The sequence below is a fragment of the Pteronotus mesoamericanus genome, unplaced genomic scaffold (genome assembly GCF_021234165.1).
Source record: "Pteronotus mesoamericanus isolate MK-2021 breed Mesoamerican mustached bat unplaced genomic scaffold, CSHL_Meso_final scaffold_232, whole genome shotgun sequence".
Classification (NCBI taxonomy): domain Eukaryota; kingdom Metazoa; phylum Chordata; class Mammalia; order Chiroptera; family Mormoopidae; genus Pteronotus; species Pteronotus mesoamericanus.
Window position 1 is genome coordinate 19224353 of NW_026555311.1, and position 24633 is coordinate 19248985.

The following is a 24633-nucleotide window of genomic DNA, read 5'->3' on the forward strand; positions in this document are numbered from 1 at the left end:
AAATTGGTAGGTATATAAAATGGTGCAGCCACTATAGAAAACAGCATTCAGTTCCTCAAAATTTAAAAATCAAACTACCATATTGATCCAACAATTCCACTTCTGGATATATACCTAAAAGAATTGAAGGCAGACACTCAAATATTTGTAGCAGCACTCTTCACAATGGCTAAAGGTAGAAGCAATCCAAGTGAGTATTGTTTAAAGAGGGGATAAACAAAATGTGTCATATACATACAATGAAGTATTATTAGCCTTAAAATGGAAGGATACTTTACAACATGGATGAAACTTGAGGACATGCTAAGTGAATTAAGCCATCACAAGAAGACAAATCCTGTATGATTTTACTTGTATAAAGTACATAGTTAAAGTGGTGAAATTCATAAAGATACAAAGCAGAACTGTAATATCCAGGAGTTTGGGTGAGGAAGAAATGGGGGACTTTTTAATGGGTACAGAATTTTAGTTTAATAATATAAAAAGTTTTCTTTTATATTATTAAAAGAAGAGAAAAGAAAGATATATAGCAATGTGAATGTACTTAATGTTGCTAAACTGTACAAATAAAAATGGTTAATTATAGCACAGAAAAATATAGTCAATAGTACTGTAAAATCTATGTATGGTGCCAGGTGGGTACTGGAAATATCAGGGGAATCACTTTGTAAAGTGTCTGGTTGTCCAACCACTATGCTATTCACCTTAAACTAATACAAAATAACAATGAATGCAAACTGTAATTGAGAAAAAGTATATCTTTTAAAGAATAAAACTAAATGGTTAAGATGATAAATTTTGTTACAAACGTTTTACAATTTAAAAGAATAAAATAAATAAAATTTAAATTTTCCAAAAAATATTTTATGTTGAATGTTAAATGTAAAAATTATTAATGTGATATGCTCAGATTGTATTACAAACAAATACATTTTGACATAAAAAGAGAAGCTCTTTATGCTAAGGAGCATATCCTTAGTTATGGAGCTTTAAAAACCTACTTTTACTTCTGAATTCCAGTGTTTAATAATATGTGTAATAGAAGGAACAAAGGGAAAATTGAAAAAGCAGTCTATTTTCTACCAAATGTTAAGTATAGTTTATATTGTAATATGTTTCTTGCAGCAAAATACTATCAGGGCACTAAAATGTTATTTATTTTATCATCTCTCAACTGAATCAGTGCCAACTGACAGAGCCGTAAATGACTTTACAAAACATATTGATTTAAAATAAGGAAAATAGAGTTATAGATACCTAACAGGAAAGGAAGAATTTATAATCAGAAACTTTAGTACCCAAGATGACAATTAATCTGAGAAATGTAAAAGCAGAAGGATCACAGGTAATCGTGGCATTTATGTTTCAGTAGGAGGATTAAATGCAGAAGTTGAGAAAAAAAAACCACAGTGGAGCACCGACCATATAAACTGGAGTAAGAGGAGAGGGAAGTCCCTTTGAGAAATATAAAAGGACAACCAGGCTGGGACTCACAGGAATGTCAATGAAACTTATATAGTCTCCTAATTCTCTCATGGAGGGAAGGAGTTTTATTAGAAACTACAAATTCAAAGTGTGTGTTATAAAGGTCTCTACAGCATAATGCAATAGAAACAAATACATAGGCATGAAACTCCAATATCTAAATTAGAAATGTCCACAAAACAATGTTTCAAAAACTTTGAGCCCTTTCAGTGTGTATCTTTTACTAGGGAACTAAGTTATACAAAATTCTTATTTATATTAATAGTCTTATGAATAAAAAGTAAGACAGCAAACAGTGGACTCTTTTAGGCATATTTACAAAACCATTTTGATTTTTCCATTTTTTACAAAGTAAATGCTGCAACTTGAAATTAATGTCTGGAAAGAGAAATACTGTCTTATGAAGTAGATCCTTGGGCCAAGATTTATATTAGGACCTGACCAAATTGTATTTGCTTGCCAGTACATCTACTTAATTGACAGTATAAATGCAGACGTGGGTGTTGATTGGAATGGAAAAACCTGAAGGGTTAGAAGTAGAGTTACCAAAAAAGACAAATTACTATTATTAAATTGATATTTTTAAAAGAGGCATTAAAAGTGCTAATAACAAGCCACTAGAAAAACAAACAAAATAAATAATTTAGCAATATATAGGCAACATACAAAAGCCAATACACATTTGAAAAAATGTTGAACATCATTAACAATCAGAAAAGTAAAAATAAAAACAAAGTTAATTTCTATTCATCATTTTGAAAAAAATGAAGAAAAAGAATAATATCATTTAATTCTGGCAACTTCAGGCAAGAAAGTGGGAAAACAAGACTTTCTTGATAGCAATAGAAATTGACACATTTTTAGAGACCTCTTTGAGAGGTGGTTATTAAATTTGTAAATGTTCATTCTCCTTAACCCACAATCCTACATTTAGGACTGTAATTATAAATAAATAAATAAATAAATAAATAAATAAATATTTATCACAGCTGCTTTTAGGACAAAATATATGTAATATTCAAAGTGTTTATCAAGGCAACAATTCAATAAATTATAGTAATTCATGGAATATTCTGAAGATATCAAAGTGATATATAAATATACATGCAAACCTGAAAGCTATTTATAACAGATATTGGAAAGACAGAGGCAAAAAAACCCCATTTTATTAAAAAATCATCAAAATGGAAAACAAAAGCTGTATGCATACACATGTCTATTAAATATAGGAAAAAGTCATGAAGCTATACCATGGAGGTTAAAATTTTAAAGGTAAATTGATGGGTAGAGTGAGCCAATTTTAAAGCTATAGTGGAATTACAGTTTTTATTTTCCTGTATTTTTCTAACAGAAATTTTTACAGACGTATACGCACTTTCCAGTTGGGAAGTAAACTTGAGAGTAAGAACTAACTAGGTGACACACGACCTGGTAGTGTCTTTGATCCCCAGGCACAGACTGCACCTCTCATCCCTTCACTTTGTTGTAGTTCTGTGACGGTTAATTTCATGTGTTAACTTGACTAAGCCATGGCCTGGCCAGATATCTGGTTAAACATTAATTCTAGGTGGGTCTATTAGTATGCTTCTGGAAGAGATTAGGATTTGAACAGGTGAATGGAGTAAAGCAGATGGCCCTCCCCAAGGTGGGCAGGCACATCTAACCCTCAGAGAACTGGAAGGGAGCAAGGCAGAGGAAGGTTGAATGCTCTCTGCCTGATTGCGCTGGGACATTGGTCTGCTCCTGCCCTTGAAATGGGATTTAGAATGTTCCTGTTCTCAGGCCATCAGAATTGGACTGGAATTGACACCATTGGCTTTCCTGAGTCTCCAGCTTATATAAGGCCTGTCCATAAAGTATCCAGCCATTTACTGTGAAAAATAGAGACATTTATTGAAGAAGATACAAAATACAAGAAATATTATACAAGGAACAATGACATCTCAGTCCCTTTTAAAGTAGGTGCCTTGGAACTTCACACAGTTCTCCCAGTCACCATTACCTGCACCATCGTATTTTCCTAAATCTCATCTACAGTCTGAAATCTCTTCCCTTTTGCAGGTGATTTTAGTTTTGGGAAAAGCCAGAGTCACAGGAAACCAAATCTGGGCTGGAGTGGGGCTGAGTCACTTGGGTGATTTGATGTTTCACCAAAATTCTTTACAGGATGTGATACATGGGCAAGTATGTTGTCTGATGAAGGGGCCAGTGACCAGTCGTCCATAGCTGTGGCCTTCTGAATCATCTGAGCAGTTTCCATAGAGGTACATTCAAGCTTCATGCAAAATCTGATGCTGATTCGTTGTTCTACTCACTCAATATTTTTAATGCAATGGCCACACAATGCACTTGCTCACTCAATGGTGTCTACTGCCCCCACTGACTAGTACAGTGAAGTCATCATTGTTCACACAGGCACATTCCAGTGCAATTTCCTTAGCTGTCAGGTTACATCAATGTCATGCAAACTGTTCCCATTATATTAACAATGGCTGGACTGTTTCCGGACAGATCTCATAGACTGCAGATTGTGGGACTTAGCCTCCATAAGCATGTGAGACAATTCTATATAATAAACCTCATTTTGTGTGTGTGTGTATATATGTACATATATACATATATATACATATACACACAAATGTGTATGTATATAATATATAGGTTATATTTATAACAATATATATTATACATAAGATATATAATTTATAGTATATATTATACATAAGATGATATAATGTTATATACGTAAGAAAAAATCATAAATTATAATTTATGATATAATTTATAAATTATACCATATATATCTCCACCATATATATCTCTTATTGGTCCTATTTCTCTAGAAAACCCTAGCAATCCTCTAATATCAAACTGTAATAGCATTTTGTTTCCTGCATGGTACTGTGTTCTGCTCACCTTCGTGGTTTTTTTTCAGGCTCTCTTTTCCCTGGCCTACTTACTCTTATCTCTCTTTTATTTAATAAAATCCTACTTATCCTAAGTTTAACATTACTTCCTCTAGGAAGCCACTGTGATCCAAACTACCCCCTCCCCTAGGCTCTGCTTGGTTGACTTTCACTGTTTTGTTATATTACTTATAACCCTGTGCCTCTTTCTCTGGGTGGCTGCTATTGTGCATTTTACTGCCCCACCCGACCAACTAATCCATCTCAGCATCTTCTGTGCTTGACATAGTTTCTGGTACTTAGAAGCCACTGAATAAAGAAACTTTGTTGATTAAAGGAATGAGTGGCTGAATAGATGAATTAGAATAGAGTGTAGCTAATTAAAAGAAGAATTGAAGAAGGTCTGGCTTTCATCATGGATTAAATCACTATATTAAATAAAGCAATTTAAAAAATACATGCTCTGTCAATAGTGGGTTAGTAGTGTGACCTTTATAGACACAAGATGATACTATCTTATAATTTTCACTTTAATTTATAGGATGTATATGTATATTTTCCCTGGGCATCTAGAAAAATATTCCTGTTTATTGTTTGCTTTGTGTGCTATACGACCTGATATAGTCTCACTCAAATTAAAATGCTTATGACTGCCTAAACAGCATATGGCTTTTCTCTTTCCTTTTTTGGAAAATAGCTAATCAAGACTAATTTTGACTTAAGACATCTGAGAAGATTATTAGAAACAAAAATAAACTGTAAGAAATATAATTTAAAGAAAACACCTCATCCCAGGCATTAAACATGCATTGGCAGGGCTGTTGGAAATGGTGTCTGCGTGTTTTCAATTCTCCTACCAGTGCAGAAAGAACAGTGAGATTCACTGTTTGATAAGTGACAGGCCAAAAAGCTCTGTTTTCTAAAGAGCAAACATTATGCCAGTGGGATCTGAACTCCCAGATGCAGGTAAAGTGCTAACGTAATTCATATGTTGTTTGTTGGAATTATTTGGCAAAAAGACAGATGTAGTAAATGCAATGCTACCTCTAAGCCCAGTGGTGTGATAGCCCAGGACTCTTCATATTTTTATTGACCCAAAGTACTTGAGTATATTATCTTGTTTTTCTCCAAGCTGTGTTCAGTTTGTTTATTCATTTCTGTAATAAGGGCCTAACTCTGATTTTAAGGTTATGTAACTACCAGTATATTACCAAGTCACTTACTGACACTCAAGTTAGTTCTTACCCTCTCTCTGCTTATGGATCATGAATCGCTAAAGTGGTTCAGGGACCTCAGAGAAACAGTTTGCTTACTAAATCACTAGTTTATTAGAAACAGATATAACTCAGAAACAGCCACAATGGAAGAGATGCATAGGGAGAAGGATGAGGAAAGAGTGTGCTGTTCTTCCCGACTCTACATGTACGTACCAACCTGGAAGCTGTCAGAACCCTGTTATTGTGGGGTTTTATGTAGGCTCCATTACATAGGCATGATTGATTAAGTCATTGGTCATTGGTGATGGAGCTCCCCAGCCCCGCTTCCCTCCCAGGAAGTTGGACTTGAGACTGAAAGTTCCAACCCTCCAATCACATGGTTGGTTTCCCTGGCAACCAGCTCCATTCTTAGGTCCAGTCCAAAAATTACCTCATTAGCATAATAAAATATACCTTTATCACTTTCTTTCCTTAGGAAATTTCAAGAATTTTAGGAGCTCTGTGCCAGAAACAGGAGGAAGACCAAATAAATAGTATAAATCACAAGATCACAGGGATTCTATTAATAAAAGTGAGACACCTGGCAAAGTTGAGGCTGTTTCAAATCAAGACAAATAGTTACCCTGCACATATTTTTCAATTTTTTTAAAAAAAATTTCCCCTTCCTTTTGTTTGCTAAATAGAACCTGTTTCCCATCTGGGGATACGACATTACCTGTGGTCTTCTTGAGTGGTGGCTGCTTTTCTCTTCTACAACCTGCAGACCACAGGGCTTAGATAGGGAGCAGTGGTCCTCCTTTCCTCTTGAACTACATCTAGACCCTTGTCTCTGAAGAGTTCTAGCTGTGAAGGTCATTCTCTCAGACTATTTTTATAATCTGCTACTCATTCTCACTGCAGTCATTTGCTGACTCTGTCACTTTCACATTACTTGGAGATTTTATCATTTGGCACTCTGTTACTCTCTCAGATACTAGCTCTGTGTTATTTCTGGTGATTTGATTATTCATGGAGACATCCCATTCTAGCACTGGGCTTCTCAGTCTCTCTTGGGTTCCTCTTTGCCAAAGATTGTGTCTTTTCTCCTACCTCCGCCACCTACTCCCATGTCATATTTCTAATACCAACACTCTCTTTATTATCTCAATTTCAAAGGTGCCATCACAGAACCAGCTTCAGATTATTTCCCATCATGTCCTTGCCCTTCTTAGTTCATGACCATAATTCTTCAGTTCCATCTAGACCTACAGTTGATGGTTCATGCCACCCTCAGTCTCCTTATGTCATTGCTTTCCTCCTATAAAGCTCAAACTCCATGATTTATATTAACAACATTTTCTTTGCATTCACTTTCGACTCACTCACCACACTGTCTTCCACCATGCTTATCTAACGAACACCAACTCTGGAAAATTCTAATCTCTGTTGACTCCATATTTCATTCAGGCAGCTGAAGATGGTAAAGAAAAACCCACAATCAGGCTGATTGGTCCCAATGTATAGCCGTGACTGCTACTGCAAAGGGCCTTTAGTCTTCCTAGGAATCCCATTATATTTCTCTAGTCTCCTGTCCATCCCATTCTCCAGAACTACCATTCCTACTTTCTCTTCTTCAAATCTCCACAATCTCTAACCTCCTGTTTACACTTTGGTGATGGCTTTGGTTCTTGTTTCTTTTAGTAAATATGGCAGTAAAAAGTGAACGTGCATTTGCTCCCACCACCGTATTTTCCAAGCTATCTGCACATGTACCCACAGGCTCTGGCTTCCTTCTCTTTCTCTGGATGGATTGTGCTCCTAAGTCTAAACTCCAGTTGTACCCTAGATCCCATTTCTTATCTCCTTCTCAAAAACAGTTCTTCAATAGTTCTGTCTCTCTCCGGCATCATGAATTTTCCTTTCTTTTTATTTTTATTGTTCATGCTGTTACAGTTGTTCCCCCCTTTTTTCCCTTTCCCCACCTCCACCCAGCCCCACTCCCACCCTTCCCTAAGCCAATGCCCATATCCTGTCCCTGTCCATGGGTCGTGCATAAATGTTCTTTGGTTAATTCCTTCACCACCTTTCATCCAGTTCCTACCTCCCCTCTGGACACCGTCAGTCCGTTTCATGAATCTAAGCTTCTGTTTCTATTCTGTTCATTAGTTTATTATGTTTATTAGCTTCTGCATATAAGTGACATCATGTGGTATTTGTCTTTCACTGCTTGGCTTATTTTGCTTAGCATAATACTCTCCAGGTCCATCCATGCTATTGCAAAATGTAAGAATTTCTTCTTTTTTACTGCTGCGTGGAATTCCATTGTGTAAATGTACCACAGCTTTTTTTATCCACTCATCTACTGATGGGAACTTAAACTGTTTCCAGATCTTGGCTATTGTAAATAGCACTGCTGAAGGTGGCAAGAACATACAATGGAACAAAGACAGTCTCTTCAGTAAATGGTGTATGGGACCCACTGTATGGGAGAACATTGGGCGTTGCTATTTATCATTCTTTTTAGAGAAGGATTTTAAATAACTGCTTAAAGCAATTAAGTTATTGATCCATTTTCCACATCTATGCATGATTGGATTGTAAAATCCATTTTATGTAAATGTGAATTATTTTAACCATGTTGGATTATTTCATGAAGTTTCTTCCCTCAGTGAGGGAATGCATTCTAGATCTCCCAATACTAAGCATTTCTTTATGTATATTTCCTTATTCAAGTCTCTTATGAAAGACATAACTTTAAAATAAATGGCAACTCTATTTTTCCACCTACTTAAGCCAAAAAACATTGGACTCATCTTTAATTCCTCTTTTTCATACTCCACAGTCAATATTGCAGAAAATCTTGTCTGAGCTACCTTCAAAATGTATTCAAATTCAATTACTTCTCATCAATTGCACCATAACTGCTCTGGTCCACCTACCGTTATGTCTTACTTGGATTATAGCAGGGGCCCCCTCATTGGCCTCCGTGCTTCCAATCTTGACTTCCATTCCCTCGTTTTCCACATAGCACCTACAGGGGACCTTTAAAAAGTAAGGCGTATCATGTCATTCTTCTGCTCACAACCTTCCCTTGGTTTCCCATCTCAGAGCAAGGCCAACGTCATGAAAATGGCTCACAAAAGACTACACCAATGATTAACCTTTACAGTGAATCAGAATCACCTGAAGGGATTTAAGATCTTAAGATGCTTTTATATTTCCCAAATCAGATACAATTGGAATTTTAGTGAGGCCCAATCATTTTTAAATTAGTCTAACTCCCACTCCAAGATCTCTTACACCTCTGTCCTAACCATCTCCTGTACCTTCTTTCTGTGCACCTGCTCCAGTGACATTGGTTTTCTTGACATTCCTCTCCAATGCGCCAAGCTAGTTTCTGCCCTGGGAATTTTGCGATGAGTGTTCCATTGGCCTGGAGAACCTCCTATTCCTGCTTTCTACCCACTATCTTCATAGCTCATTCCCTGTCCTTTTTTCAGGTCTCTATTCAAATGTCACTTTCTCAGAGATTTCTTTAAGACCACCCAAGATATGATGGCAATATCCCTTTTTCTGATTCTGCTTTCTTCCATTCTTACACTTCTAATTTTTCTCTATAGCAAACATTTATGCATTTGTTTTTCTCCCCTACATTATAATCCATTTGGGCATGAACTTTGTGTGTTCAATTGTACTTCTCAAAGCCTAGAACTGTGCCTGGTAAGTAATAGCTGCTTACCAAATATGTGTTGAATAAATAAGTTTAATTTACCCAGTTTTTCAGCCAGAGATGAATAAAAAGAGTAAGCTTACCTTGCTAGGGATCTGAAATTTGCCTTTCTGTCACAGTCCTCCAAAATCTCTGATACTGGCCCATTTAATATGACCAGGCTTTCATCTTGGATTTCATTTCAATCCTCCAGTTTTCCAGTTAGGATTCGATCTGGGCCCTGAAACCCGGCCGCTTGGTTGGAGCCTTTGATGCCTTTTTCCCCAAACTGCTCTGGGACTTAAGTAGACTAATGATCTTGCAGACTGATCTTCTGGATTGAATACTGCTGCTGCCAGCATCACCACCCACTTCCTTGTTGCCATCGTATTCTCTCAGAGTTTACACCCCCATTTAACTACCATTGGGATGCTCTCGCTAGTGCAGGAGTTCTAATCCTACCAATTCTACTTTTCTTTTCTTCCCTATTAGCCTTTATTGCTGAGGTTCTGGAAAACTGTACGTGTTTTTCCATGTATAATGTGCACCTGCATTTTTGTGTGCATTTTACACGGGATTATTATACCCATGTATGATGCAATTCCTTAATTTTTCCCTAAAAAATTTGGGCAAAAAGTGCACATTATATACAAGGCAAAATATGGTAATGTGTTCTTCACCATCTAAATTATAATAGGTTATCAGAAAATTAATATTGCTCTCTTACTAACCAGACTTCTCTATTGTTGTGCTACACAACAGATCCATCATTGCAGTCAGATCCTTACCTGTGACCTACAATTTCTCTGCCTGTTCTCTGAAATTACCTGTCGCATGTCCCAGTTCCTCCTAAAATAATCTGATAGACTAAATTTCCATCAATATGATAATACTAATTACAGTTTAAAGTTATAATCTTCCAAAATGTATTTAGGTTTTAACAGAGATTGATTTTCAAGGGTATTATTTCAGAAATCCTGAGTCACCATCATGACCTCCCAATTGGTTTCCAGCTTCCACATTGACATCTTTAGTTTTTCTCAATACAGCAGACATGACTTACCAAAATATTAGTTATATCATGTTATTCTTCTGTTCAAAAGCTCCTAAGTTTCATAACTTACACAGAGTAAAGGCCCACTTAAAATGCTCTATACAGTGCTGTGTTAGCGCTTCTCAGACTTCAGCATGCTTATGACTTGACTGGGAATCTTGTTAGAATGAGATTTACATTAAAAAGTGCTGGGATGGGGCCTAAAAATCTGCATTTCTAATAGGCTCTCAGGTGAAGATGATGCAGCTAGTATGAAGAACTAGCTGTGAATAATGAGGTCATACGTGATTTGCCTCCTCTTTATCACCTGGCCCCCTGCCTCTCTGACCCTATTCCACTTCTGATATTATCCTTTATTTCTGGAGCTATCCTGGCCCCTGCCATAGTTAGAATACCCAGGCACGAACCAAGCTAGGGCCTTTTCACTGGCTGACCCCTCTGTCTGGAAACACTTCCCTCAGATCTGTCTCTCCCCCCTACCCCTTTCCTTCTTCCTCCCACTCTTCCTCCTGGCTCCCTCTCTTCCCGGCCGGCTTCAAGCCTTTGTGCCAGTGTGGCTTCCTTGGCCATCTGATATAACAAAGCAGGTCATCTTCTCATGTCCCCCTCTCTCTCTCCTGCTCTGCTTTTCTCCATAATACTCACCACTACTGAAATACAACTTATTTTATTTATCTTGTTTATTGTCTTCTACCTTCACTACAATGTAAATTCCATGAAGGCATTTTGTTTTCATTTATGTTCACTCTAGTGACTAAGATACTGGCGGATATATAGCAGGTGCTCAATAAATAATTGTTGAATGAATATATTAAAAATTAAGTTATATTTTTCAAATCCTGCTTTTTCTACTTACGCGATAAGTTTTGGGAAGAGGGAAGCAAAATAAGTTTGTTCTACTTTAATTAGGTTAGTTTGGTATAGGTGATTGTTGCCCAAGGATAGCAGATCAGAATTCATTTACTTAATTCTCATTAATGTAGGTTTCTCCAGTAAGAGCAGAACAGAATTAAGATGTTAGAAGGGATCAGGATCTACCTTCAAATAAGAGAAACTTAATGAGAGTAATAGCACAATTAAGAGCAAACAGAACATGAGATATTAATTGGATTTATAAAGTTATAATTAGATTGTAAGGATTGTTTTTTCACAATGATGCAAGCTTTTGTTGAAGGCAGTTACTGTCAAAGTCCTGTCAAAGTGCTGTAAAAGAAGTTTGGCTTTTTGACCTCTGAGGTCCTTTCTGCCTGCACAAATTAGAAGTCAATGACAGAGACTAGGAAGTTGCTATGTGAGATGTGCCACACTAGTTACTTGAGGAAGAATCGTGTTTCATGTGTTCTCAAGCTCATAAACCCCTAGTGAGCTTTAGCGGGTGAGAATGTTGTTGTTCTCTGGTTGGTTGGCATTGTTTTAATAGAAGCTGGCCAAGACCTTAAAAAGTAAACCAAAATAAGTTTTATTATTACTGCCTATTTTCAATCTAATCAATTGTTACCTGTCTATGATTTTGGTTGAAAGAAATATATACTATAAGCGTATTTTATTTCAGTATTTTCCATTGTGAAATCATAAGGACATTCTTTAATATCCCTCTAGTAAATCAGAAAACTAAATAAATATGGTGTAATAAATACTGAGAGATTTGATTTGCAGTTTTAAACTTGTGAGTCCTCTTTTTTAGCAGACTATCAGAGAACAGAAATAATTCTTTAGTATTTTTATTGTATTATCAGTTTTTATTGTCACAATTTTAAGTTAACTTTAGGAAATATGAAATAATAATGTTTTGTAGTTACAGATCCATCAGATATGCATTTTTTTCAGGTAATCTTTAGGATCATCTTATGAGTTTATGGCTCTAATCATACCATTTATTGATGCTGCTACATATATTATTTTTTAAAGTAATGACAAAAAAAATATGAGATAGGAATTCCTTAGCACCGTAATGAAAATCTTGGGGCCCAAAGATTTTAAGTAACTAGTTACATTTATACACTTTGTTTCACTGAATTCAAACGCCGCTTGATGTGCCTTAAAAGACCAGGCTTTTAATTCCCATGCTGTGATTTCGCAGTGGGTAAACCAAGCCTTAGAGAAGCCAAATGATTTACCCAAAGTTACACAGCTGGGAACTAGAACGCCAGATAGTTTGTCTCTCAGACCGGAGTTCTTTCCACTCTTCATAACAGATTTAAAAAATATATATGACATTTAACAATAGCATAAGAGATACTAGCTCAAGTTGAAAAGTGATGGAATGGCTAAATATTTAAAGGAAAATAAAACCCAGCAAAGCCTAAAGAATAATTAACTAAATTTCTTAGCACATACTTCATATATTATCAATAGTCTAGTTAAAAAAACACCTTTATTTCATGGAGTCTCAGATTAAAATTTTCTCGATATGAATATTTACAATTTATTTCTACATATACACAAATGTCAAATTAAATTCCACATGGTTAGAAGATATAAAGGTAAAAAAAAAGACTAAAGTGTCCAGGAAATATAGGAAACTATATGTACATAGTTCAAAAAGGAGAAACTTTCTTGAATAATACTGAAGACTTTAGAACATATGTGTGTATCTTAATACATATATGACTATTAAAGCTTTTAAGTGGCTATTAATAGCTTATATATTTATGATTTATATGTTGTTCTGGAAATACCAGGATATAGAAGGTATACCCACTTTGTAGTAATTCAAAAATATGAGCTATGTATATGTATAAGGTTGTGTGAACATAAGAACATAAGAATAAAATAAGGGTTTGTTCACATGTATCCACTTGACTGGCTACCTCAGAAAATTACAAGAGCCTCTTTTGGTCTAACTATTTCCATTATTTGCATACTTTCACCCAATCACCATATATCAGCTATAGTGATAATCTTGAAAGGTAAAAAATAAATCATTATGTTTCCCTAGTTCAGTAACAGTTTTTGCCATTCAAGTAAAATCCAAATTCCTAATCAAGGACAGCAAGTTCTTCTATGATCTATTTCTTGCCTACCAACGTCATTCCATGTTCTCTTATTCAACATGCTCCAGTCATGTTGATTTTAAGTCAGTTTTGAGAATGTATCTTCTGACCTTTGCCTATGCTATACTTTGGGTGGATATCCTCTCTTCTACAAGACCAGCTCCTGATCAGGCAGATAACAGCTAATATTTTATCTTCTTGAGAAAGCTTACATGATCACAGTACCTCAAGTAAATTTCCTATTTAATTTCTACAATAGCACCTATTTGTTTATCTCAAAGCATTTATCAAATTTAAATCATTTTGTTTGATTATATATTTTAGTTACTGTTTCTATCACTCTCACCAGATTTTATAATTTATGAATTCAGTGACCATTTCTCTGTGGTTAAGTTTATCTCCAGTTCTGAAATCAGGGCCTGGTACATAACTGGCACTTTGCAAATATTGCATGAATAAATACATAATGAAAGAGTGAATATATACGATTTTTAAAAATATTTTATTTAGAATTTTCTGTGAGAAAATAATAAAGTTTCTCTGGAATTTTATGATATAATAGGAATTTATAAAGTGTGGGGAACTTTGACTTCTAAAATGGAATAGAAACATAACTATGAACTTCGATTAATACCTTCAAGAAAGCAAACTTATTTTTAACAGTAGACAATATGAAAAAACAACGTTCAAAAACCATTCAGTATACTTATTCTGAAGCTTAAATTTATTTCACATCCTATGAGTAACTAGTAAACACTAAAATTCCTACTCTCTCTTATACCCCAGACAACATAAAAGTCCAAGCACCCATTCACTCTCCCCATCTTCCCCCTGTCCTCCCACAAACTGGAGGACACCATGTTGAACTTCCAGGAGCCTATTAACCTCTTGATAAAATAAAAAAGAAACATTTTAGGATCAATACCTGGGCCCTGGGAAACTGGGATTAATATAATAAAGGTAAAGGAGTTAGAGGCCAAGGCTAGTATTTCGAGAACATTCACTTCCTTAAAGGCAGCACTTGGAGAGAGGTTTATGTCAGCATCATCAGTTTTTAAAATAATGATATCACCTGTAAATTGTGTGGGGTGGACCTTAGGTAACTGTGTGGATGGGGCAACTTGTGTCACCACTTTGTGGCTCTGTATGGGGGGAAGGGCTCAGAGAGCTGACAGTGCCACTGCCTGGCTCCTGGACGTTTGCTTGGCACTTGCCCCATTTCCAGTCACTTCACTCATTCCCCTTATGTGACTTGTGCCCTTCCAGCTGTTGCCCTGGTGCTGAATCCCAGAGTCAGTGGGTTTGTGCAAGTTGACCCTTTAAACCATCTCCTGAAAATTGGCAGTTTCTTCTGTCACCCCAACCCCCTTTGGTTTGTACAGCCAGAAGTTATGGGGATTAATTTCCCCGGTGCTGGAACCATGGGTTGTATGGTCTGGCCTGGCCTTGGGACTGCTCGTTCCCAAGGTATTCCTCCTGCTTTTTATCCACCACACATGAATGTAGGACTGACCATTTCGCCACCACTGCCACCTCTCTGTGCCACACTGTGTCTCCTCCCCTCCTACCCATATGGATGGATGTGGCTTCTTTAAATCCTTGGTTGTCAGGCTTCCATACAGTTTGATTTTCTGACAGTTCTGGGTATTATTTGTTTTGAGGTGTCATTGTAATTCTCTCTGTGGTTGCATGTGGCAGTGAAGCATGTCTATCTATGCCTCCATCCTGGCCAGAAGTCCCACACAATTTACAGGTGTCTTTTCTACAATAGGGGATGCTACTAAGACAGGGAGTCAAAGCAGTTCTATCTAACACACAGAAACAAACACAGGGAGGCTGTCAAATGGAGGAGACAAAGAAACATGGCCCAAATGAAAGAACAAAACAAAACTCAGAAAAAGAACTAAACAAAACAGAGATAACCAGCCTATCAGATGCGGAGTTCAAAATACTGATGATCAGGATGCTCAAAGAACTCATTGAGTACAGCAACAACATCAAGGAAGAAATCAAGATTTCATTAAGTTAAATAAAGAAAAATCTACAGGGATCTAGGAGTGAATGGGGAGGAAGCCAAGATTCAAATCAACAATTTGGAACATATGGAAGAAGTAAGTATCCAACCAGAAGAGCAAGAAGAAACAAGAATTTGAAAAAACCAGGATAGTATAAGAGGCCTCTGGGACATCTCCAAATGTACCAATGGCTGAATCATAGGGAAGCCAGAAGGAGAAGAGGAAGAGCAAGAAACTAAAAAATTATTTGACAAAATGATGAAAGAAAATTTCCCCAATTTGGTGAAGGAAATAGATATACAAGTCCAGGAAGCACCGAGAGTCCCAAATGAGTTGGACCCAAAGAGGACCGCACCAAGACACATCATATTTAAAATGCCAAAATTAGGGACAGCAGTTATAGCATAATCAATAAAGTGTATTTAAAAAATAAAATAAAGATATCAATGTTGTGACTGCAAAATTACCAGGCTGACTCTAGGGGACCAAAACAAGAGCAATAGCTAATAAATGACATCATATGAAAAGTTACATTTATAGCCATTTTATAGCCATCAAAATGTTCTCCAACATAGTACTATTGAGTTTGATTTTGAACAAGATACTCAGTCATTGAGGCCAAATTATTCTGCCGTGAAAGGTTGCAGAGAAAAACTATACCACCATTGCTGCTCTTAGTGACATTCGTTCATTCACTCATTTACTCACTTATTCATTTATCTCATAATTACTTATTAAATATCAATCATTGTGATTTTCACTGTGTTAGCCACAGGAACAGTTTTAAGCAAACATTTAGTTCTCTCACAGATGTTGATAAGACCCAAGAGGAAGAAAATATTACTTTTGTATACATGTTTATAAACCACAGCACAGAATAAAAAACTAGCTTCCCATTTTTCACAAAAAGGACTGCTTTCCAACCACTTCCGTTTTTTGATAAAATAACTTCTAAATGATAGTTATTTAAAAACAAGATATAAATATTTTCACTTCTGGATATAGAAACAGACATGTATAGGTACTTTGTTAACAAAATTAACTTTTACTCACAGATAGCTTCACATAATTATAAGGTTTTCATCTAAAAACAAATGCAGTAAATACTCTTAGTCATTTGAAAGAATTGAATACCTGATTGAGATTTTTAAAAACCTTTTCAATCTTAATGTGTGTAAGTCTCTGAGCCTGTTCTGAACAAAATATCAATTTGTGTTTTCTAGCTTTAGAATTCAATGCAAACATATCCTTTAAGTCAATGATTTTCAACATTTTTCATCTCATGGCACACATAATTACTAAAATTCTGCAGCATACCATAAAAGTACATTATATTTTCTGCCAATCTGACAAAAAATTGGTATAATTTTGATTCATTCACACTTGATGGCTATTGTTGTGTTGGATGTTGTCTTTTTTTTTTTTTTAATTTGACAATCCAAGGGAAAAGAGGTCAATGCCCCTGACTAAATACCCAAGTGTTGGGTATTTTAAATTTTCTCATGGCACAATGGTTGAAAGTCACTGTTTTAGACATACTACAGAGGACTTTGAATTCCCTCTACTGGTGCACTGTCACCTCAAAATCTTCTTTAAATCAACAGAAGGTATAATGAAACTGAAAACTTTATGTCAAAGTTAAAATTTTAAGAAAAGAAAGACATCAATCTTAACTCAGCAATTCTAACATGGAGACAAGAGGGCAGACTATGAATGAAGAAATATGGCCAGTACCTTTTGAATGCCTGCTTGGGACTCCAGAACATTATTCTCTGATCCATTGCTTCGGCTGATCATCCGCCACATTTGGGAATACATGCTGTCCTTTTCAAAAGGATTCATTCCTTTCATGCGAACATGCTCATATACTGCAGAGTCCAGGACTGTGCCGTAAGGGATGTCTGTCTGCTTGGAAAGGTCCTGGAGAGACCTTAATTATTAGGAGAGAAGAGAGACACAGGAAAGAGTACTGAATATTTTCAAGTGGAAATAAAGCTATAGGAAGCAAAGAGCAATACATGAAATACAGATGTCAAATTGCTTTTCTTTTTTTGTTGTTTCTTATTATTAAGATGTAATATATAAGGAAAATTGATGTTAGAATATACGACACTGTAAAATTATGAGACGACAAAAGTACCACTGAAGAGAAGGTGAACATGTCTAGTGATAAAGAAATGCTTTTTTTGTGAATCTGCATTGCATTAAAATAAAATATAATAAAATTTAGCAACCCTATCAAAGCAAAGACAAACTAAATTAGATTGCTAGATAATCGTATAATCATTTAGTTTTTTTTAATTTCAATATATCATAAGTCTTAAACTTATGTTCTTTTAGGTGGCAAGGCTTGAACATTTTTATAAAATAATTACATTTTGCATAAACAACATGTTTTAAGGTCAAGTGTACACTTAAAAATGAGATTTTATGATAGTTATTACTTATCAAGTGGCTATTACATACAACCTAGCCAACTGACACACATTATCCTCATACCAATGCCTCATGTTCACATCTATTTTACCCATTTGCATGAGTAAAGGACTTGCTCAGTGTGGCATATTCAATGAGAAATAGAGATAGGAGTCAAATGTAGACCTGAATGCCTCCAAATGCCATGTTATTTCTACTGCAAGATTCTGATCTTACTTCTATATTTATTTTGCTATATTATTTGCTTTAAGTGTCTGTATGTGTGTGTGCAAGAGGCAGGGAGAGAGAGAGATCTTTATTGTATTGCATTGTATTCAAATGCAATAAAATCCATGCTTCTGGAAAGACAAATATGTTTTTTAATCTTTGTTACAGAATCCCTTTGAGTTGCAGATGATATCTACTTTTCCTGGGTTATCTCTAAATTGGAGGTTGATTTCCTAACATATGAGTTCTGAGCCACTCTATACTTTCTTAGAGAACAAATTACCACTCCACTGGAATTCACTGAATTTGAGTAGGTACCAAATTCTAATGACTGACATTTAAGAACAAATACGTGTCTTTGAAATACTGCTCAAAATTAGATGTTGGCACACTTCAGGGGCACTAACCTCTAAGAATGGGAGCAGATGTTTTGAAACACTATACTAAGTTTTGATAAAAGATCCATGGACAAAGCCAAAGGGAAGAAGGATTGAGGGTGGGAGGTGGGGGTAGATGGGGCAGGGGAAACGGTGGTGGGAAAATGGAGACAACTGTACTTGAACTACAATTAAAAAAAGACATAAATAAAAAAATAAATAAATACCCACAGATCTCCAACCATGAGCCACGAATCTCATGTTATGTATACTTATGACCTTTTGGTCTGTTTCTAGATGGAGTTTGCTAATGATTTTCTGAGGATCTTTGCAATCAACACCAACAGCATTAGGCAAGGGGTTTGGGGATACTCTTACAGATCACCAGTTTCTATCATGTATAAAACTTTGTTGCAAACAACAAATTACAGGCTGTGTTTATTTGAAAAGTATTTATATCAGTTTCTAATAGTAACTTTTAGCAAAATTTAATCTGCATTTTATTGACTTTTATGTTGATGATGTATATAATTTACTCTGTGAAACTACTATGATAATTCCTTTCAGCTCCACATTTTTGCTGCATAAAATAATGCATTGAAAATAGCTTTCTGAAGGGACAAATTTTCTAGAAATATCTGTAACTATTGATATTATTCTGCTACTTATAAAAGATAAAGTGACAGCAGATTAATAATTGAGGGCAAAAGTAGAAATATAAGTGACCTGCATGTAGATAGCAGACAACTTTAGAGGACAGTAATGACATTTGCTCCTGGGACATCCCATAATAATCTTGGTAATTGTGCAGCAATAAGAATTTTGTTTTAAAAGAACAATTTACATCTTATTTACTACAGTTTCAAGTAATAGGAGTAAAGCTTTATTCAAAATGTTAACATTTAAAAATATTTCCCACTATTTAATGGAAGATACTCTAAAATTGTAATGCAGGGGAAAGAAATGAAACATATTTGTACAGGTTATAATAGCTGGGCTCATTTATGTAATTTCAATAAATACCAGGGTTAGGTGCACTTTCTAGGACCTGAGGCATATGAGTGGAGAAGGTCATGTTAGGGGTCGTCAAAAATCCTCTCAGGATAGCCCTAGCTAGGTAGCTCAGTTGGCTAGAGCATTGTTCCAATACACCAATGTTGTAGGTTTGATCTCATGTGAGGGCACAAACAAGAATCGACCAATGAATGCATAAAGTAGTGGAACAACAAACTGATATTTCTTTCTTTATTTCTCTCCCCCCTTTCTTTCTTCCCCTCTCTCTTTCTAAAATCAAAAAGTAATTTTTTTTTAAAAAAAAAGCAAAGAATAGAAATCTTCCCAGAATAGGACTGCTACTAGCTCGTTATTGGTTCCAGCAATCACTCTTCATGATAAATCTCAGGCTTCATTTTGATAATGCTGAGATCAGTCTACAGGTGAAAATTTGTTATACCTATGTTTAAATATATAACGGGTTTGTCCAAATGGTCATACTAGTAAAATGCTGTTAAATAAATGAACACCTCCCTCTTAGCTTTCTATGAAAGAAAAAATGGTATTCAATGTTAGTATTTTTAAAATAATCAGGTTTCTATAACCTAGCATCACTTTAAATAATGCCTTCACAACTTTAATGTATAATACTCTAATAATAAAAAGAGTTTAGTTGGTAAAACTCTTCTGTACACAATAAAATTTTAAATTATTCTTAATATATTGCCTATGTGAAGTTCCTGATTCTAGAAAAAAGAAGTTTATTTTCAACATACTTCAAATTTAGAATAGCAGGGCATTTTGTAGCTTAGAATAAAGGCATGTTCCCTTAGCTTCATTTCTGATATCAAGTCAGCTCACAAGCTTGCCTTGAGACATGCTTGCAATAAAAATTATAGCTTGCCTGATTCAGTGTTATTCCATTACAGCACACCAAGAAAGCAGCAAAGGTGACAAATACAAAATGAAGTAAAATGAAGTAAAATGAATTGGGGTGGAGGGAGGCTATTTTAGGAGCCCAACACAGGAAGGAAGTTCTTATTTTAAGAGGTCATTTTGTATTTTCATGCTAATAAGGTTTTAGGGAAGATTAGAAGAAATGTTATAACCTATATTATGATACCCTAAAACAAATCTAACAGGGTATTCTAGAAGTGATAATCCTCAAAAATTGTATCTCAAGGTCAACATCTGTGTATATATTATTTAGACATGCCAAATCATTGTTTTAAAATGAAAAACAATTCTAAAATAATTAATAAGTACATAATATATAAATTAAGTTACCATAGCAAAAATTAACTTAAAAAAATTGGCAGTATTTACCCCATCCATAGAAAGAATGGGAAAATCTAGGGTATTCTAGAAGAGTTAAATGTGAATATACTCATATTAGACCAGAATATTCTATTTCTCCACCTACTCACACAAATCCTAAATATACTCACACAAAACTAAGTGAACTACTCTACTGTGCATCTATTATACCTGAGCCCTCCTCTCCCAAACCCACATCCTGAGTCATGCACATAAAGTAGGAAATGCATATCTATGGCTATACGTGGTAAAGGATAAAAGAATACAAATAGTTTGACACTCTCATTGGTCTTATTTTCTCATCTTACTGAAATCACAGTAGTGTCCTATATGCCTAGCAGTCTGAGTATTAAACTTTACTGAGAGATGATAAGTATGTGATATTTGGGTAATATAATATAATAGGTACACTACATATACTGAGAAACTGTTACTTAGGGTACTTCTGCAGAAGTAAATTTTAGGAATTTGAGTGGATCTACACTGATTTTAAACTTGTTCCATGAAAAACTCTATTTAAAACCCTTCAACATTGGAAATTAATTTTGCTACGTATGATAGTCTAATATTATATGTACCTGATATGGATAGCTTTGATATGGATGAATTTCAAAGTCAAGATGATCTATTATCTGTGAGCTGTGTGATGTTTGGTGCCCCTATTAACCTTACTTTCCTCATCTATAAAAGGAAAGAATAATAGCATCCTCCTCAAGGACTGATGATGAGAAGATCTGTCAGATCAGTATTTGATGAAGTTACCCATTGTTTTTATATTAAGATTATCATTATAATAATCTACTCCTTATAATGCCCTATGTAATGATTTCCAACGGATGTGTGTGCATGACCCCTTATACAAATTGTAAAGAAGTGATTTATGAATAGAAGTCAACCTAATGTCTCATTTCTTTTCCAAATACAAGATTGTATAAATAGGTGATACTAAATGGTTACAGAAAACTCTTTGGGACATTTATATGACTTTGTGTTAATAAAATTACATTATAATGAATGTGTTGATAAAAATACATTTCTAAAATTATCAACTAGTTAAAAATCTAATACCTATCTCCTTTTCAATGAATTTTCAGTCATATTTTTATGTTTTTTTAAACAAGCTCTTACCAATATAAACTTTAAAATAACTCCCATAAACCTCTCTGTTCCATTTCTTCCCTTTCTTCCTTCTGCCCTTTCCTTCTTCCTTCCTTCCTTCCTTCCTTCCTTCCTTCCTTCCTTCCTTCCTTCCTTCCTTCCTTCCTTCCCTCCTTCCTTCCTTCCTTCCCTTCAACTCAGTTCAGGATTTCGCCTTCACACTCCCTCCCCAGTTTCTACTCTGGATGCTGATTTAAGTATCAGCCAAAGGACAGATGTTTTAGCTCCAAGAGTCCTTTAGCAACCACATTGAAAGCCTGCCTGGTGCCTACTTCTCTTTATGGGATGTAGCAGCTGAGAGCTATTGTAGATGCAGTACAGACGTAGGGTTTACAGCATAAAAAAATTGCTCTACAATTTAAAACTTAAAAGAACAACTAATATGACAGCAGAATGTGAATTAGTGTCACTGAGACGTAAGAAGTTTGCAAAAGTGTTGGAACATGGATTGATGTGCTCAGACAAGGGAGGCCTGACACGGGGAGGTACTGCCCGTAGCTGTACACCGGGTAACTGCTTAGTTTCTAAAAACATGAGTTTTGAAAATGTAAAGATTTGAGTTTTAATCCTTGGACAAATTATTTAAACTTCTTCAAATTATAATTTCTTTCCCTATTAAACTGGGTAAAATGATAATTTTTTAATAAGGTGTCTAGTGGTCTGAAGTAGATGTTGCATGTAATACAGCTTAGTACTTAGCTCTTTATAAGTACTCAATTACTGGTAGGTGCATTTATTAAATTTATTATTATCATTGCTATTACTTTATTCTCTTTGTTTTACTGCTTTCATTACTATTACTTTGTCCTCTAAGGTTTCTGGAATTGTCATCTTTTCATTTTCCCTCCAGTTGGGCTCCTTCTCAGCTAACCCCTCCTCTTCCCATCAATAGAAAGTCCCCCACCCCATCTAATCTCCCATCAAGTTCTGTACGTTTTGCCATGTTGCAAATCTGTCACTACCTTTGCCTTTTCATTGCCAATACCTTCATAATATCTGCCTATAAAATTATTTCAAGGCCTTTTCTCTTTTTCTTCTCTTACCAACCTCTAAACCATTCTCCCTGCACTACACTTAAAATGTTCATTCAGTGCAAACCCGATCCTGTCCCTGACTTAATGAAATATTTCCTCTATCTCTCACTGCTTTTAGAAAATACTTCAAACTCTCTAGTCTTCAAGATCCTTAAAAAATTTGACCTAATTTTTTTCCTTTCTCAGAAACAACCTTTTGCCTCATTTATATTCATATTATAAGGCAAACAGACCATTTCATCATTCTTTGCTTTTCAACAGCTCCACATCTTAGTAGCTGCTTTCTCAGCATGGGATGTTTCCTCATCTACTTGGAGAATTCTTTCCCTTCAAGATCTAACTCCACTGTCTCCTCAGTGTTCCTCTAATACGTAGAATGCGTTTACATTTTAGCGCTGTCTTATGAAATTTTATTTCTTTGTCTTCCTAATTGAAATATATTTTGTTGATTCTCATAATAATTATTATTCTTTTACTCATCTTTGAAACTCAGAATTTAGCCCAGAATCTGGAAAATAATCAACAACCAAAGAGGCTCATTTGTTTTGGCTACTCTTCTTATCTAGAAGTATACTTTCATCTTGGGACACCAGCATTCCCATTTTACTAGCATTGCATAAAAATGGGATTTTTACTGTTATTGGCATAAATATGGAATTTTTATTATTGTGGGTGACTAATCATGACCAGAAGTGTTTTACAGTTATGTTTTAAATGGGGTTTTTACTACAATTAGGCATTTTGTGGATGACTAATCACGACCAGGAGTACTTTATTGTTAATTAAAAAAAAAAACAAAACACTTGCTAAAAGGAAATTTTAGAAGTTTTCTCTGTAACAAAATAAGCTGCAAAAGAATGATCAGACTTCCAGTAAAAACATCTTCTCCCTTATGTATCAAAATAAATAAATTTGAGGCAATTCAAATTAAAAAAACAAGCAAACAATCAAATAGGACTAAAACAAAGTATTTTAAAAAGCTCAGGTTATAGTCAATGATTCTAGGAGACATAGAACCACAGACAAAGCAGAATGTCTCTTCTGGAAAGGACTGCTTATCTAATACACTGTAGAAACAGAGCACACAAGCAGTGGCCAACTTGATGATAGATTTCTGATTTAAGTATTAGAAGGTAAATGGTGAAAAAAATTGCCCAACTAACTGTGCTAACTCAAACAATTAAAAACACAAAAGAAATCATGGCTTTAGTAGATAAAGAAGAAATAAACACCAAAACGAGGAAAGAATTGTCATCTTTGACAATATTGAGTATTATTACAGAAAGTTAAATTTTAGGATTTTTTCTTTCAAGAGTTTGTGTATTTAAATAAAGAGGAGAAAGGAAAATATGCATGCTATTCTTATTCTTTTTAATTAATTAATTAATTAATTTATTTGAGATAGAAAGAGAGAGAGATCAATTTTTTGTTTCACTTATTCATGTATTCATTGGTTGGTTCTTGTATGTGCTATGATTGGGTATCAAACCCAAACCTTGGCATATTGAGATGACACTCTAACCAACTGAGCTACTGGCTGAGACCATATGTTCTACTTATAAAACACAGTAAGTGCCATGGAAAGGCTTTCCATCTTCCTGTTTAGAGGATAGCTTATGGCCACGTGTCCCATGTCCCACAGTAAAACCACATTCTCCATCTTAGTAACTTGATCTCCTCTGTGAAGTTTCCCCAAACTCCTCAGATACAAGTTTTTAAAGGAGGCATGATGAAACATAAGGGTATCAAAGAT

At 35.2% G+C, this 24633-nt stretch overlaps 1 protein-coding gene across 1 annotated transcript in view; it reads right to left on the reverse strand.

The window, feature by feature from the left end:
* The window catches only part of GRID2 (glutamate ionotropic receptor delta type subunit 2), a 1366516-nt gene that overhangs the window by 242721 nt on the left and 1099162 nt on the right, over nucleotides 1-24633 (reverse strand). Inside the window, exon 13 of the mRNA XM_054591733.1 lies at nucleotides 17093-17288. Within this exon, the coding sequence (XP_054447708.1) occupies nucleotides 17093-17288 (196 nt within the window). The remainder of the gene's footprint in view (nucleotides 1-17092; nucleotides 17289-24633) is intronic.